Source organism: Chironomus tepperi, unplaced genomic scaffold (genome assembly GCF_022539635.2).
Source record: "Chironomus tepperi strain 1889 unplaced genomic scaffold, CSIRO-AGI_Ctep_v1 contig_453, whole genome shotgun sequence".
Taxonomy (NCBI): domain Eukaryota; kingdom Metazoa; phylum Arthropoda; class Insecta; order Diptera; family Chironomidae; genus Chironomus; species Chironomus tepperi.
In genome coordinates, this window is record NW_027226575.1 from 393219 (window position 1) to 409363 (window position 16145).

General features: G+C 31.9%; 2 protein-coding genes across 2 annotated transcripts; one reads left to right on the forward strand and one right to left on the reverse strand.

Annotated features, from left to right (window-relative positions):
* Positions 1-707: 707 nt before the first annotated feature.
* Positions 708-14157, reverse strand: LOC139098737 (uncharacterized). Its single transcript, XM_070651018.1, has 5 exons — positions 13991-14157; positions 5463-6008; positions 5226-5401; positions 4404-4513; positions 708-1281 (listed from the first exon to the last, which is right to left on the reverse strand). The coding sequence occupies exons 2-5, from the start codon at positions 5884-5886 to the stop codon at positions 795-797; spliced, it is 1197 nt and encodes a 398-aa protein (XP_070507119.1). The 5' UTR covers positions 5887-6008; positions 13991-14157; the 3' UTR covers positions 708-794.
* Positions 1373-4984, forward strand: LOC139098736 (protein phosphatase 1H). The gene is made up of 2 exons (XM_070651017.1): positions 1373-2956; positions 3032-4984. Exons 1-2 carry the CDS (start codon positions 1754-1756, stop codon positions 3584-3586), a joined length of 1758 nt encoding a protein of 585 aa, XP_070507118.1. The 5' UTR covers positions 1373-1753; the 3' UTR covers positions 3587-4984.
* Positions 14158-16145: the final 1988 nt, after the last annotated feature.

A 16145-nucleotide genomic window follows, 5' to 3' on the forward strand; every position in this document is an offset into this window, starting at 1 on the left:
CACGTCGTTAATCAATCTAAATCTCGGCAGCAGACCGGCGTGACTCTGGCATGATGTCGCATTTGGTTAATTGATAAGAATTTCAGCAACAGGTCTACGTGACGCTGACTTGGTGTCGAATCTAAACCGCATCTATGGAAAATAAAGAACCGAATCAGGCACTAAGTCAGAGTCACTGTGGCTTAGGTTCAAATATCAGATCTATTAACCAACTTGTGCCAATCTCAAGAGTAGACTGGAAATATGAAATTTTAACATGCTCAGTGACAAAGCAATAAGCACATCCTCATTTCTCATCAAAACTCATCAACATCCTGAGCAAACTATTGTCAAGCAGGTTGATTGTTTTGCATGAAAACTTGCTAATATTTTCTTTCTCCAGCCACACACTTAATGACATCTAAGATGAACTTCTTATCGCATAAAAAACAACAATCTATTGACACGTGCGGAATAAACATAAGCGTGTTTACACTTATGCTTAGTAATAAGAAGGCGTGTACACTGTTTATAATCATTTTGGGGTGATAATTATTGTTGACTACAACGGGAATCAGTGAATGACACATTTCTGTCGATCAGAATATTTGAATGACGAAATGAATTTAGAGATTATGGAATAATTTTGTCAATTGAGCTCATTTTTGGAGGCCTGTCAACAAACAAACATTCTGAAATTTCAAAACAAGCTGATTACTACACAGTAATTAGAGAAAGTTAATAATATGTTTTATTCAGTAAAGTAAAAATAATAAAAATACACAAAAAAATAATTAAAATAATAATTTCAACATTTACAGCTGCTGATCTCTATTTTCCATAGATTTCAAATAATTATCAGCAAGTTCACGATCTGCCCCTGTATAAGAAAGATTAGCATCATCTGTTGTGCTCTTCTTTCGTCGTTCACTGCGCTTCTCTTGACCATCTTTTGGACTCCTTCGTTCGTCATGCGTATAGTAATAATCTTGATAGAAATTTGACTGATAACTGTGAGGCATCGTGTACATTCGAGCATTAGTCAAGTAACCCGATGATATTGAGGGCGGTGTTGCATAAATTGGAATATGATATGGTGGAATACCATGATGATGATGATGAGAAGTGGCTGGTCTTGGAATTGTCATGACTGACCTCTGTCGATGTAATTTTGCATTGTTGATGTAATTTTGATATCCATTTAAGTCATAATTAGCAGCACCAGCAGCTTGTAATGATTTCAGATATTTTTGAACTTTTTCATAGTTCATTGCATGTTCCGTTGCATCATATGTGTGCTCCCTAGAAGGTAAACAAAAAAATAACGGTCAGTAAAAATTTGAATTTCCGAAAAATATTTCGCAAATCGAAAATAAAAACATTGTGAGAGAGAAAGAAAAACTTTTTCTAAAATTCGTATTGCAAAAAAACATCTTGCATGTTTTAAACAGTTTAACATTGAATTTTAATTGTTTCTTATCAATTTAAGTTGTTCCTGCATGTAACTTGAGACGTTAAATTGAATGAAATTGTGGAAAAGTTCTTAGAAAAAATCAATTTCGTGGTGCTGACATATTTTTTCAATACGAAAAGGAATTGGAAAATATTTTTCATTTGTGAGTCGTCATTTAGCATTTAAGTTGATGATAACAGCTTAAATTCAAATGAAGTGATAAGGACGAAGCGTACTGAATTCGAATAAATTGTGTATTATAATGTTATACATTTGAATAACGAGCTAAAGTAAAGACACAACAACTACAACATAACAAAAATGTTCACAAGATTAAAAAATCGAGTTTTGACTTCGATCGTACCAGACATTCCATCGATTGCACCATCACCTAGTTATTCAATCGGTCGACCATTACCGGATAAATTTCAATATCAACGGCCTCCATTCCTACAACTTTTAACGCCTGATGAATTGAAAGCTTCAGCTGATCATAATGTTAGACCAATTATAGTTCCAAGAGATGTCGCAATCATGCCATTTTCTTGTGGTTACGCAGAATGTGTAAATTCAGGCAAATCAGAATGGAATGAAGATCAAGCAGCATTCAGTATGCATGTATTACATCATCCATCCAAAGACTTGCCAGACTTACCATATGTGTACTTTGGAATTTTCGATGGACATGCTGGATATGGTGCAGCACTTGCGGCCTCACTCCAGTTTCATCATATACTACATGAGAAACTTGTAGACATAATTGAATTGCTGTTACCAACAAATGTTAATGAGAGTCCTCCAATGTTTCCTCTCATGTTTCACAAAACAGTATCTAAGGATGAACTTATCATTGGTGCTTTAGAAAGTTCCTTTTACGACATGGACGCTGTTCTAGCTGAAGATCGAACCAAATATAGAAATGCTGGAGGCTGTACGTCAGTCGTGACATTATTTATTTTAGGTAAAATGTATGTTGCAAATGCTGGTGATAGTAGGGCTATACTTACACAACGTCTATCAAAAGAAATGATAAAGATGCAAAATGATAAGCCCTATCCAAATGGTACTAAATGTGATTCGGATGATTATCAAGTCATCGCAACACCATTCTCATTTGATCATACACCTGATACAGAACGAGGTAGAATTCTATCACTTGGCAAAGTTCATCCAGATCTCATGGGTGGTGAATATATAGCTATGGAATATGCTAAGAAACCAATGACGAAAGATTTAGGTACACGAATTCTATACAAACAAGGAAATATGAAAGGATGGACATATAAGACGCTAACAAAAGAAGATCTCAAAATGCCGATCGTGACTGGCGAGGGAAAGAGATCGCGATTGCTTGGTACTATTGGAGTAACTCGTGGTTTTGGAGATCATGACTTGAGGGCACTCGGTAGTGGTTTATTAATAAAACCATTCCTCAGCTGTCATCCCGAAATCGTATATAGAGACTTGAGTCTTATTATTTCACTTCCTGATGACAATAATATTGATGGCGAATACGGAATTTTGGTATGTATTAAAGCATTAAATAAATTATTAAAATCAATTATTCATTGCTTATTTTGGCATTATATCTTATTGTAGATAATGGGAACTGACGGTCTATGGGATGTCCTTGAAAATGAAACTGTAGCAAGAATTACATTTGAGACTTTAAAGAAATATCCAAATGAGAAACATAGGTATACAATGGTAGCACAAGAATTGGTCGCTAAATCTCGTGGACGTGCAAATGATTCAGGCCATTGGCGATTAAGTGATCTTAAAGCACCTGCAACTGTCGATGACATTTCCGTAATTGTGATTCCTGTATATCAATATTATAAAGAATTTTGTGAATGGGAAAAGAAATTCTTTGAGGCACAACAGAGACGTGAAGCGTTACGTACTAGTAACAACAATAAGAATAGTAATAATAATGATAAACAACAAGCAATGCCTACTGCTACGGCAACAACAAATGGAAATGTATCACTTAATAATATTGTCGAAAATATCGACGATGACGAAGACGAAGATGACGAAGTTGAAGAGGCGAAAGAAGAAAATTCAGAAGTCAGTGACGAAATTGATAAAGCACTTGAAAAACTAAACTTAAATGATGGCAACAGTGAGGAACCAACAGAATCGACAGCATGAATTTCATTTCCTTTTAAGTGAATTAATTTAATTATTATAATCCCCAAGACTTTATAACAATTATGTATATTTCGTAAGTAGTTAAATCATTTCTTTATCTTAATCTACTTCCCCCTTCTCTCTCTTCCCTCACTTCCAAAAATTATTATTATCCCCCATTTAATGATATCTTCAGGGTGCGGACATGTCGAATTTAAATTCAATTTTTTAAAGGAAATTTAGTTGAATTTAACGAGCTTGTAAACAACATATTAGCTTTTTATAGCACATTATGGTCTATTTAACATGTTAGCTAAAGTTTAGATGATAAGGACAACCTTATTATATTGAAATTAAACAGATCAAAATAGATAACTTAATTTTTTCTTGCTGTCTATAAACATACATTCTAGTTTTAAGTAGCTCCAATGCATTTTGTAAAATCTTCATGGAATTCATTAGTCAAGGTTCTAAATTCCCAGAATACCTCCATAAAACCCTTGAAATTACGCACCCTGAAGCATTAAAAGTAAATAATTAAACTTAATAATTGAATTGCGCAACATCAATGGTATAGAAAAGACAAGGCATTTAAGTTAAAGCACATATTACATCAGGGGTGGACAACCTATGTGTTGCGACGCACACTAGTGTGTCGGCAAAATGTCATGAGCTGATTGCTATGCGCGTTTTCGGTTGAGGCTTACCACTAAGGTGTGCCGAGAGAAATAATAGGTTGCCCACCACTGTATTACATAAAAAAGTCCCTCCACGATAAGCATAATATTTAAATAGGTCATAATTATACTTATTATGTTGATAAACAAAAGAAACTTACTTCGAACATAACTGCAGGGCAGAATAGTAGACGGAAAACATGCTCGTGAGGAGATGTAGGATGAGTAAAATTGTTAAACCGCATGCTGCCATGACTGCGGCTTCAAATTCCTGAAAAAAATAAAATGAAAGTGATCACATTGATTAATTACATATTAATACACAAAAATGTGCGTGCAATGATCTCATTTCTTTCTTTTTTTCGTTATAGTTTTATTTCATTTTTTGAAAGATATGATAGCATAATATACATAACTATAGGTAAATGAAAGGGAAAATTTAAAAGACACGGTTATGCTTTGATGGAATTTACATAATGTTTTTTCATTTGATTTCTGTTTAAGTTATTGCATTAGTCAATAAAAAGTCTTATATGGAAATTAAATAGAGATGATTTATGTTATTTTATGGATTTTAATTTAAATTTTGATCTAAATAAGGTTTTATATGTTGGATGAGATTGTAATAAAAATTCAGAGACACACACATTTCCTTCCTAAATTGGTAAATTTGATTCATTATTGGCTATAAATGTTTCAGCAGTAACTTTAAAATCACCAAATTCGGAATTAAGTTTTCCTCAATATTACTTCATGTTTCATAATTAAAAGTCATCAATTTCATAGGAATCGAACATGAATCCTCAGACAACTGTCAGATACCTAACTGTTCAACTACAGAGGCTCTTAATCTCGTTCTTCCAGATTTGCCTATGTACGACTAGATTTCATATTGACCTAAAACAGCTTATCTATGTATATTCATGCTTAACCGTACTTAAATTCTCAAATCTACACGCAAATTTAAAGCAATTACTACTCACCATATCCTGTTGTGAGATATTATAATCTCTGACTAGTCCAATGCCTGTGAGAGCCAGGGCGAGTGTGCTGGTTGCCACTGATACCAAACTACATGCTAAGAAGCCATTCATCAATGGCTTAATATTCATTAATCCTAATGCGCCACAAACACCTGCAAAAATTCCTGCCCAAATACCTAATAGAGACACAGAGAAATTAACACATTTAAAGATTAAAAATCTTAAGCTAAAGGTTACCTGATCCAAACATCGCTAGCGATGCATTTCGTGCAATAAGTAAACCTCCAAAAGCACTCATTAAGACACTTAAAACTAATTGAATAATTCCTAATTTTGTGTGAGCTGCAACGCCCTTTCGTGACGATGTCGACAATTCTTTTTGTATTTCCTGATTCGACAGTAGATTAAGTGATGAATTCATGACACTCATAGGCTTGTCCATTGTTGTGGATTTCATATCTTTAGTATTATTTACGACTGTACTGTTTTGATCATTCATTTTGATCGTTTGAATTGTTTCATACTTTTTCTCACTCATATCATTCACAATATGTTCGCCACTGTGTACACTTGCCGCCTTTGATGGTGGTGATGGCTGCAAAACAGTCGGCACAACAGCTGGCTCAGACATTTCTTCTTTCTTCTCATTATCCATCATCATGTCTTAGCGATATTTATTTGTAGACTTTGCTATTTTGTGTTTTTGCCTATAGATGCTTTGACAAAAACATTTGAATTCGATTTGAAGAAGCTACGCAGATACTTTTTGTGGTGCTGTATGTGCTGTGAATTGAAATGAGCAACAATTGAATTAAAATACGATACAAGTCAAAAATCCGTGAAAGTTTTCATATTGGCTGAAAAAAATATTTTTATTTGCCAAATGGAACTAGAAAATCAATTAGTATTCACATTGTGTCGATGGGCCAAATAAATATTTTCATATTAGTCGACAATGGATGAATGGATGGTTTGCGGAATTTGTGGTGAAAATCGCTTAATGACAGTTTAAAATTCAACAAATTATTAATCTTTTATTAAGCATGTTGTGTGTATATGTGGATGAAAATCATAAAGCGTTGATTTTTAATTCACATATTCAGCCGGTCCGGCACTCAAATTTACTTACTCCGTAATTAATTTAATTAAGATTTTCAAAATTTTGTCCTACTTTTTTTGTTAATTTCTTTTATGAATGATGAGTTGTTACCGAAGATTTTGCACTAGATGCTTAATCAGGAACTGAAGATGTTGCTAAAATACATGATTTGCAAGGTTTCAAGCTTAATTGTTGAATGTCATAAACATTCTGATCTTTGAAAAGGTTGAGAATATGATTTAAATCTCCAAAAGCCTCTATCTGTCTACAAGCCTATCCATCGATCATTTAGGAATCAAGTTTGGTTCCTCAATCAACATTTAAATATTTTGAGCGATATGCGGCAAATTAGAATTTTTCATGTCAAAATAGACTAAAAACAGCTGGTCTAGATGCTATCAAGGCACAACCACAAACAGCAACATAGAGACGCCATAGCAACTATGTTCTACCGCTTTTGCATACCTTAATAGATCATAATTAGTCACACAATTATTCAAATATCATATCAAATTTTTATAATTATCCAAAACAACTCCAACCTGACCCCCAAAGCAGCTCAGTCAATTAAAAAATTACTCAAAACGCATTTTAAGAACGCAGTTATTACAGTTTGCAGTCATTACACTCAGCATAGAAAATCTAATTGGACATTTTATTGAAATTAGTTTATAAAAAAAAAAAAAATATGGAATGTGTTGAAAGAAGTCTTATTGTCTTGCATGGTAAACGAATTGTATGAGCATAATAATTGCGGACACCATGTACAAATTAGCAGTGCATAAATTTGGCAATTCATTCAGTTATTTTTTGACTTCTTTTTGAATTGTTTGAAAAATAAAAATTTCAATTTAATGTGACATGAAATATTGAAAGAAAGGTCTTGTTGGTGATTTGTTAGAGGCACAATGTATGTGTGACTGAACAACAATTTGAACTGTTTTGTCTGCAAAACAATCGAAAAAAATGTTTAATTTGATTTTTTTTTTGAGAAAATAAGTCAAAATTTTAATTAATTTTGAAATTGATTGAGAGATTGCTGCTATAGATTGTTTGTGTTACTTAACAGTTCATTAATGTCAAGCGAGATATCCGAATCTGTAAACTAAATGTTATGAAACTTCAAAGTTTAAACAAAAAGTTTGAATTTTACTATGAAATTACAATTTTTTATCAATTTTTTAACATGTTCAGCCTCAAAAAGTCATCCGTATCCGCACCTTTATAAGTATTGGATTTCTTTACCAAACATTTATTAACTTAATCAATGGAATGTTTACAAAATGTTGCAGAAAAGATATCGAAAAGATGAAAGAGAAAATTGAGCATATTAATATGGCATTGGCGTAAAAGTTACAAATTAATAAAAATATCCACATAAAAATACCTCTACGATTTTGTAGCATATAGCATAAAAAAACCTAAAGTGATCAACGAGAAAGAAAGACAAAAACAAGCAAAAAATGTGGAAAATTTCACTTTTTATGAATGGAATATGTGGAAGAGACTTTAGTTTAAACAATGGAACGAGCACGAGTAACATATGAAGAAATGTTATATGAATTCTCTTAATTTATTTATTTTATTTATATTCCACTTTATGTGTGCTTTTTTTCGGGTATTTTGCGCGCAGTTACTTAAACTAATTTTACTTCTATTTAATTTACATTTCAAATAGATGAAAAAGTAAGTCATTATTTTCATTTCATGTGGGGATGGAATTTGAGAAGAATGTTGAATGCGGGTCATTCAGTCATGAGTAGGCTTAACCTCACTTTATGGCGGGAACTTGTAAATACAGTCAATTTAAATTAGTGGATATACGTTTTGGCAATTAATTGAATGTTAACTGTATATTGTCTCTATTAAATCATGTGTCAAACTCTAAAATAGATGCACCTGACTTGGGAACAACCTTGTCTTGCAGATAAAGACTGCCACATCCCTGATACCCAATTCTCCAATGAACAAAACACAATTTCTGTCTTACAGTCAAAAGTCTCATTTTCCGGTACACATCACAACTGAACTAACCCCAAAAGCTATCTCCAATCACACATAAAGCTGCATAAAACCTCAAACATTATCAAAAATCACAAATCCATGTTCAAAAGAATTCAAGACATCAACAAAATAGATATCAATTTCCTCCAACTGCATATATAGACATGCAATTTCGAATAAAAATTTTCTATGCTCATAAATAGAAAACATGTGTTTAATAATGAATTTATTGGCTGTTGTGGTCTTTGAAAATTATTATTTATGTTATCGATATCGGGTAATGGTGTTGATGTAATTACTTAACATTCCATAATGCGATTGCAGTTTCTTTCGGATGTAGGTGATAATTAGTGGGAAATTTTTAGCGGAAGGAAATTTTTTTGACACATTTTTATTTTGAATCAGTATATCCAATATGATTAATAATAGCTATTTGCTGGTCGATGCCGATACGGGACTTATGAACTCTTTTTTCTCATGTGACTAAACCAATTAGTAACTTGAGATGCTAAACATATGTCGCGTATTTGTTTAGGTGTTACTAGGTGTTGTAGGACTTAGAGTACAGTATAAAGTATGTCTTGTAATTTCTGAGAGTCATGACTAATACAGTAATTTGTCACGAATTGAAGCAAATTTGATCTCACTTCTGTATGAACTTTGAACAATTAAGGTCAAAACTGAGGCATAGTCAAGAGTTTGTTTGGAAACCTGGCTGATTTCATATAGTACTTGCTCAAAACTAGCTGCCTGGCTACTAAGGTCATCCCAAATCAAGTCATCTACTAAACAGAAGCTCAAAAATTACCAAACACTTCCAGTTACCACAAGACAATATTACAACAACATAGTCTATACCACACCATTAATCCAACCTTAGTCTGTCTTAACCAGTGCCTCACAACAATTACAGTCAACCATAATAATTAAAAATAGAATATTTCAAGCAAAAATTTAATAAACAATGACTTTCTAAACTATAAACACAAACAATATGAAATTGCAACAGGTTTGCTTGACAAGATTTTTGTCATACATGGCTGAGGGATAGGAAAAATGTTTAAGGTTGTCTGATTCGATTTCAAGTTGTGCTCAACAATGTGTGCATTTAGTGAAATTTTTTAATAATAATTTTGTAATTAAAAAGTTGTGGATTGAATAATTTATTTCGGTTGCAAGCCCTTGAATTCATAACGAACTTTGAATGTTAATTTCATTTACTGTTCATTTGATTTCTTCATTATTTATTCTGCATTTTTTTGTCACTGCATTTCCTAGAAAGTAACGCTTTTCATCGAGTTATTTTGCTTTCGTTTGCTGCATACATTTTAACTGATTAGTGGAATTGAAGTTGGTGGTAATGAATATTATTATTTTTTTGATAGTCAATTGGCTGGCAGTAAGTGCCAAATGGAAATTTGAATGAGGATCCGGGTGATTGCATTATAAATTCTGAATGCATGGATTTAGGGGAGTGAGGAGGCACTAAAGGATGCAATTTTGAAGTTTTAAAGAATCTATCTGTATGGGGAACTGCCAAGAATAGTAAGGGAACTCGATCATAACTTGACTAAGTCACTGGATCATATATTGTAAGATACTGTAAGATATATTCTTAAAAACAGTCATAATCACATGAGAACACGCAATTCAAACCATAATAACTCCAAATGACATATCAACCCATTTCCCTCAAGAATTTTTATATCATTAAGATCATCTCAATAAATCCCAGACTGAAATACGAAGAATAAATCAAAATATCCAAGAAGAAACTCACGAGATAATCATCAAGTCTTGATGATGGTACATAAAATTAGCTTCACTTTCCGACAACACAGTTTAATCCAATTAATTCTTCACAAACATCACACTCACGGCTATTCAGAGCCTACAAGTGATTTTCTTGCCACATACAATGCACAAAGCATTACTTAAAGATCATTTTGACGTGATTTGCGCAATTCTTTTTACTTAAATTATTTTATGTGCTTTATTTATTATTTTAATGTTTCTCTCCATCTCACTTATGCTGCCTTGTGGTGAAAAATAAAGTTCTTTCATTATTTACAAATATAATACGAACTTAATTGATCCTACCTGTTGAACTTTCATAATCATTTTAATAATTTAATAACGATCTATTTGATATGAATTACCAATTATTTCAATTACGAACAAATAATAATAATATTTATGAAATTTAAATTGAATTGCATCATAATTTTCAATTTCATTTTTCCTTAGTTTTGAGTTCCGATAATCAACCACGCGAGACTTTTTAATATTTATTAAATAATTTTACTATCTATGTATCATTAATTATAAATTATTTAGGCATTAAACACGTTTGAAGTAAAATGAAAATGAAAATTTTATGAGGTCACTGAGATTGGTGATTAAATGCGCATTTTTGGTGGGTGAATTTTGTGGATTAACGGTTTAAAAGTATTTGAATTTTATAGCAAAATTATAGGTAGTTTTTGAATTGTCAAAAATGTTGGATTTCTGGAAAATTTTCAAAATTTCGAAGTCGATTTGCGAAAAACGGTTAAAATTAATTCAAATTTTATGGCATCTTTTTTTAAAATTATAGAAAAATTTTAAAATTTTTAAATCCGTTAAAAATTTAAAAAAGTTCAAAAAGGTTTTACCTTCAAAATTTGATAATATACGTAGCTAATGGCATGCCTGATAGCATGTCTAATCCACGAGACAAAAAGCCCACAAATTTGTTTAACAAAAAATGCGTGAAAATGTTAAGTGAAAATTAATCAATAATTAATTAATAATAGTTATTATAAGCTTGCACTCTATATAAGCTCATGGCTGTTTATACTTTATATGATTTTATTTATGTTATTTAATCTTTTTGTACTTTACACATATATTTATGCTTACATATCTGAAAGTTTATTCCACTTTTATTTCCAGACAACTTTATTAAATTGTATTGTAATTATATTATCATTTCTTTATTATTGTACGTTAGCTGTGAACAATAAAAAAAGTATAATAGAAACAATATGAAGATGATAATTATTTTTCAAATGCTCGTATCCAATAATTATGTTGATATGAAGATTTTCTTTCAGCTGGTAAATAAACAATGTTTTTGAAAAAAATTTATCAGATTGTAAAGCTCAACAACATATTGACAGCTTAATAATCCATAACAACCATCGATTGAGAAAGTGATTTGCTGAATATCTAGTTTAATGAAATTTGATTTGAATTTTCAACTTTTTTGATTGAATTGAAATGTGCTGGATGTAGAAAATTTTCAATTTTCTAATAGCATATGCTGGCGTATGCTATATGATCAATATGAAGAAGCTTTTATGTCAATGATATACTACAATTAAATGTCATTGAAGGCTTTTTGGGAGTCATTTCTTAACGGATGTTAATTGAATACACACCCTAGGCAAGCTTTGATTGCTCCTCGCCTAAACAATGTAAGCAACTTGTCATCTTATATTTTTTGGGTGTAATTACAGATTTTAGCTATAGTCCCACATGTATAGGAATTAAGTACAAATTTGTATTCTTTGAGTGATCATCTGCCTTCATAAATGCAATGTTTTCAATTGTTTGATCGTCTTCAATGCCTACATTGTTTTTGTTTCGCAAATTTGCAATTTTTGTTGCCACAGAATCATGCAATTTTGATATTAGGAGACTTTAATTTCATATTTGACTGACTTTACATTGCAAAAATTGTCTTAATTTTAAGAGATCCAGAAGATCGAAATTACAAGTTGCAGTAACAAAAACAACATATTGGAGAATTAAGGTTCAAATAAATTTGGCATTCTAATCCCTCTTCTTTGGCTGTTTTACTGATCCGACTTATAAAAATCTCTTCAACCTCCTTCAAACTAATTCTTCACGATATTGATTTGAATGTCTTAACAAGCTTCTTTAAATATTCATTGTCAAATACTTCTCTCCTACGATAATAATACGCCCTACGATTTAAAGTGGCACACTAAGAGATCATCAACATGATCATCACATGATACGGCGCAATTTATTAATGTGTACTTAAAGGTTAACATCAGTTAGCATTGAAAATTGAATTTGGATATTTTATATTCTTTTGTGGTCTTTTTTGAGGATTTAGCTGTGGATTATTTTTTATTATATTGACTTAAGCATTGGTAAGACACAATCTACCCGAGCGACACAAATATAATGATATGGAATCTATTTTTATTAAATTTAATTCAAATTTATTATTATCTGTAAGCTTTTAAGTTGGTTTATTATTCCTGAGCGGCATATAATGATCATGGCAGTCATATGACAGTCAACTGGCATATTATAAGTATGTAACAAGTTGACAGTGTCTTCAAAGTGATCTTAGAAAAGTAAAAAATTGATAGCTTACAATTTTGAATTAAACTACAAAGCCTGCTTAATATGGTTCATTTCTTAGATTTTCAGAAACTCCGTGTGACTTCAAAATAGCTTACAAAGTATTGTGTTCCCCGGGCTAAGATCTATAAGACTTCTTATCCTTTAAATGACACTTAGCCTGATTCAGTAGAGATCAAGATTTTTGTTGTTTTGGATAGTTTTGTTCAACTAACCTACTCTGCATATTTGTAAACATCCACAAAACCAGTCAAAGTACACAATAACAAACGAATTTTTTGTGTGATGACATTTCTCACAACACAAAGTTGAATAAAAAGAAATTCGGCATTCTTTCAATATCTGATCATAAAATCTGACTATAAAATCAACAGACATTACATAACAGCCATTAAGCTTAAAATGCCGACAGCAGAATTTAATCATGAAGAAACTTATCTGTAACTAATGAATCGAATGAAATTTTTGTCTTGTGAAACGAATGAATTTCCTGAATTTCCACTGCTGTGTCTTTCTGGATAACATTTTATTATGTCTTTTGTGACATTGTTCAGCACTTGAACAACAAAAAAATAAAATCCGATGATTATTCAATAAATAATAACAATGACGATTTAATTATTGATTCGGAATTCCGATGAAATAAAATAACACGATTTTTTTTTCCTCAATTTTTCTATGGTTACTTGATGCTTGAATTGAGTTTTGAAATCACACACGTTTTACACACAATAAACAGAAAAAGGTATAGGGAGATGTTCATCAATGACGTCTAATGTTAAAGGGATCTTCTAGAGTCTGGTGATGGGCAACCTTTTGGTGGTAAACCTCGATCAAAACCACACACGGTTCATGGCATTTCCAAAAATTTTGGCGGGACACTTATGTCACACTAATGTGTCGCGACACACAGGTTGTCCACAACAGTTCTAGAATCTTTGTATAACCATATAAGCTTTTTAGACACCAAAGACATTTACAGATCAATCCATACCAAACATCATTTACGAACGATCCCCAAATAAAAATAGAAGAACTGACTGAAGAATCAAACAATAAATTGCAGATAATTATCATTATGATGATGTCTGGGTGATCAGTGAAAAATCTTGTATTTATATCAGCAACTAGTCGTCAATTTTTCATCGAAAGTTCGCGGTGGAACGAATAAAACTTTCTTTTGCACATGAATAGTTTTTGGCCACTTTGCAATTATTTCAACTAATTGATTTTCTGAAAAACTTTCATTGACTCTTTTTTTTACTTAATTTAATTTTCTTACAAATTCACTCAATTTTTTATAACTCAGTATGTCATTAATTTTATCCAATAAGTTGTACACAAAATAATGTTCACATTAAGATATTCACGAAAATATAAAATATTAAAAGCTTTTAGCACTGCTTTCTCAATCATCCAACACGACTTAACAAGCGCTTGCGATCGACTGAAAACAAAAAAATTCCTCACGATGTGCGGAGCGACATAAACACTCTACCAATTTACTTTTTTGCAGCAAAGAGAAACAAAAATAGACAAAAACAGAGGAAACTGTGTTGAGAAGGTTTATGGATGTGGATTGAGCGCTTTTTTGGTGGGTGATCTTCAATTGGTTTGAATTGAGGATATGTGGTTCTGTAATCGAATGTTCAAACTGTGTTCTGCAACACATTAGCGTGCCATACAACAAGCTCAAGTGTGTTGCGACACACTGGTGTGCCATACAACAAGCTCAAGTGTGCCGCGACACACTGGTGTGCCATACAACAAGCTCAAGTGTGTTGCGACACACTGGTGTGCCATACAACAAGCTCAAGTGTGTCGCGACACACTAGCGTACCATACAACAAGCTCAAGTAAGACACAACGTACTCAAAGTAAACCAAACTGACCACCACACAGCACCTAACAACCATAAATCAGCTATCACGTTGAAGCTAGGAGTAGAAAAATTGCATGAACGCGTTAAACTCGCTCTAAAGGTATTGAACACAGCAATCTTATACCTATCTAACTCTCTCACGTAAACATACATACACATGAGCTAAAATAATGAGATTTAAAGCATAAAAAAGCATAACCAGAGTATGCGGTAATTTATCTGCACATCATCAGCTGCTTGTTTTTTGTATGTTGTTTCTAACTTATTTGATGTGAATAAAAAAAATATTTCAGAAATTAATCTTTAAACGGAACAAATTTGTAAGACATGCTGATCACATTCCAGCATCAAACTCACGTGTAATTATGCATAAGTGATGGGGAGCATTCACGAAAAAATGTATATAAATAATTGTTTTTAAATTTACCTTTTAAAATAGTAATTAATTCAAAGCTTTTCAATGACACAAGCATTTTTATATGGATTTATGTGTGTAACATACCTCCATTCGCAGATCATACGACAACGCAAAAGATGAAAATATTTGGCGCAAATGTAAACGATCGAGTGCTGTTGTTTTTCATGATCGATCGACTACTACACAATGAAATCGGCATTCCATGAATATCTAATTCTTCTATTTTTGGATTCAATTTTGTAAAGCAATATGTGCTTTTTATGGACGCTTTGGGGGGTCGGGTGGAATGTTGATGGAGTCGTGATTTGAAATAGACATAAGAATTTTGCTCAATTAATTACATATCTTGTTGCTATTTAACGAGCTTTTGAACTTTTAAACTAAATCTTCGTTAAAATTTTTGAATTTTAAATGACCGTTAAATTTTGAATTTCAAAAAACCGTTGGAATTTTCATTTAAATAATAGAATTGCTACTTACTAAATACACACAGTTCATTAATTCTTGAGTAAATATTTAACTGAATGCATTAATTCTAAAATTGGAAGTTCATGTTGGCGAATTTGATGTGCAATACTGCAAAATGCACAATATGATTATTATGACTGATTTTATCGTTACGAAGCAACTTAAAGTATATAATACATTATGGATCATTAATCACATAAACCATAAATTCATAATCTATGTTCGTACATGATTGATGTAATAATTTTTCTTTGCATCATCATTAAAACATATCGCATCTCGTTCATGTATTTATACTGCATAATAGCATTTCAAGCAATGATAAGGAACGGAATAAAAAATAAATGAAACGAATGGATATGGACAGAAGCTTATAAAGTAGATATAGAGAAAAGGTCAATAAAACATGAATATATAAAAACAAGTTTTTCTTTCTTTCTTCCATCTTATTTCCATGAAAATGCTATATGCAGCATAACAACATTGGTGCTCGTATCTTCCTCCACGTTATGCCATTTTATTGCATATTTATTCAATGATTTACCTCATTGAATGTCCAAAACCAGATGAAGGAACAGACATAAAAACAACAAAAAAAGTCTTGTAATCGTCATTTTTCATGTCTTTATATCGATACCTTTATTCAGAGTACACGAGTGAGATCGACAA

What these genes read in the sequence shown, in the direction of transcription:
- LOC139098736 (XM_070651017.1), top strand. Translation starts at nt 1,754, where the DNA reads ATGTTCACAAGATTAAAAAATCGAGTTTTGACTTCGATCGTACCAGAC. An exon ending in ATGGCGAATACGGAATTTTG is followed by an intron (nt 2,957 to 3,031) that starts GTATGTATTAAA and finishes ATCTTATTGTAG; the next exon opens with ATAATGGGAACTGACGGTCT.
- LOC139098737 (XM_070651018.1), bottom strand. Translation starts at nt 5,886, where the DNA reads ATGATGATGGATAATGAGAAGAAAGAAGAAATGTCTGAGCCAGCTGTT. An exon ending in GCTAGCGATGTTTGGATCAG is followed by an intron (nt 5,402 to 5,462) that starts GTAACCTTTAGC and finishes TGTCTCTATTAG; the next exon opens with GTATTTGGGCAGGAATTTTT. An exon ending in GCCCTGCAGTTATGTTCGAA is followed by an intron (nt 1,282 to 4,403) that starts GTAAGTTTCTTT and finishes TTTACCTTCTAG; the next exon opens with GGAGCACACATATGATGCAA.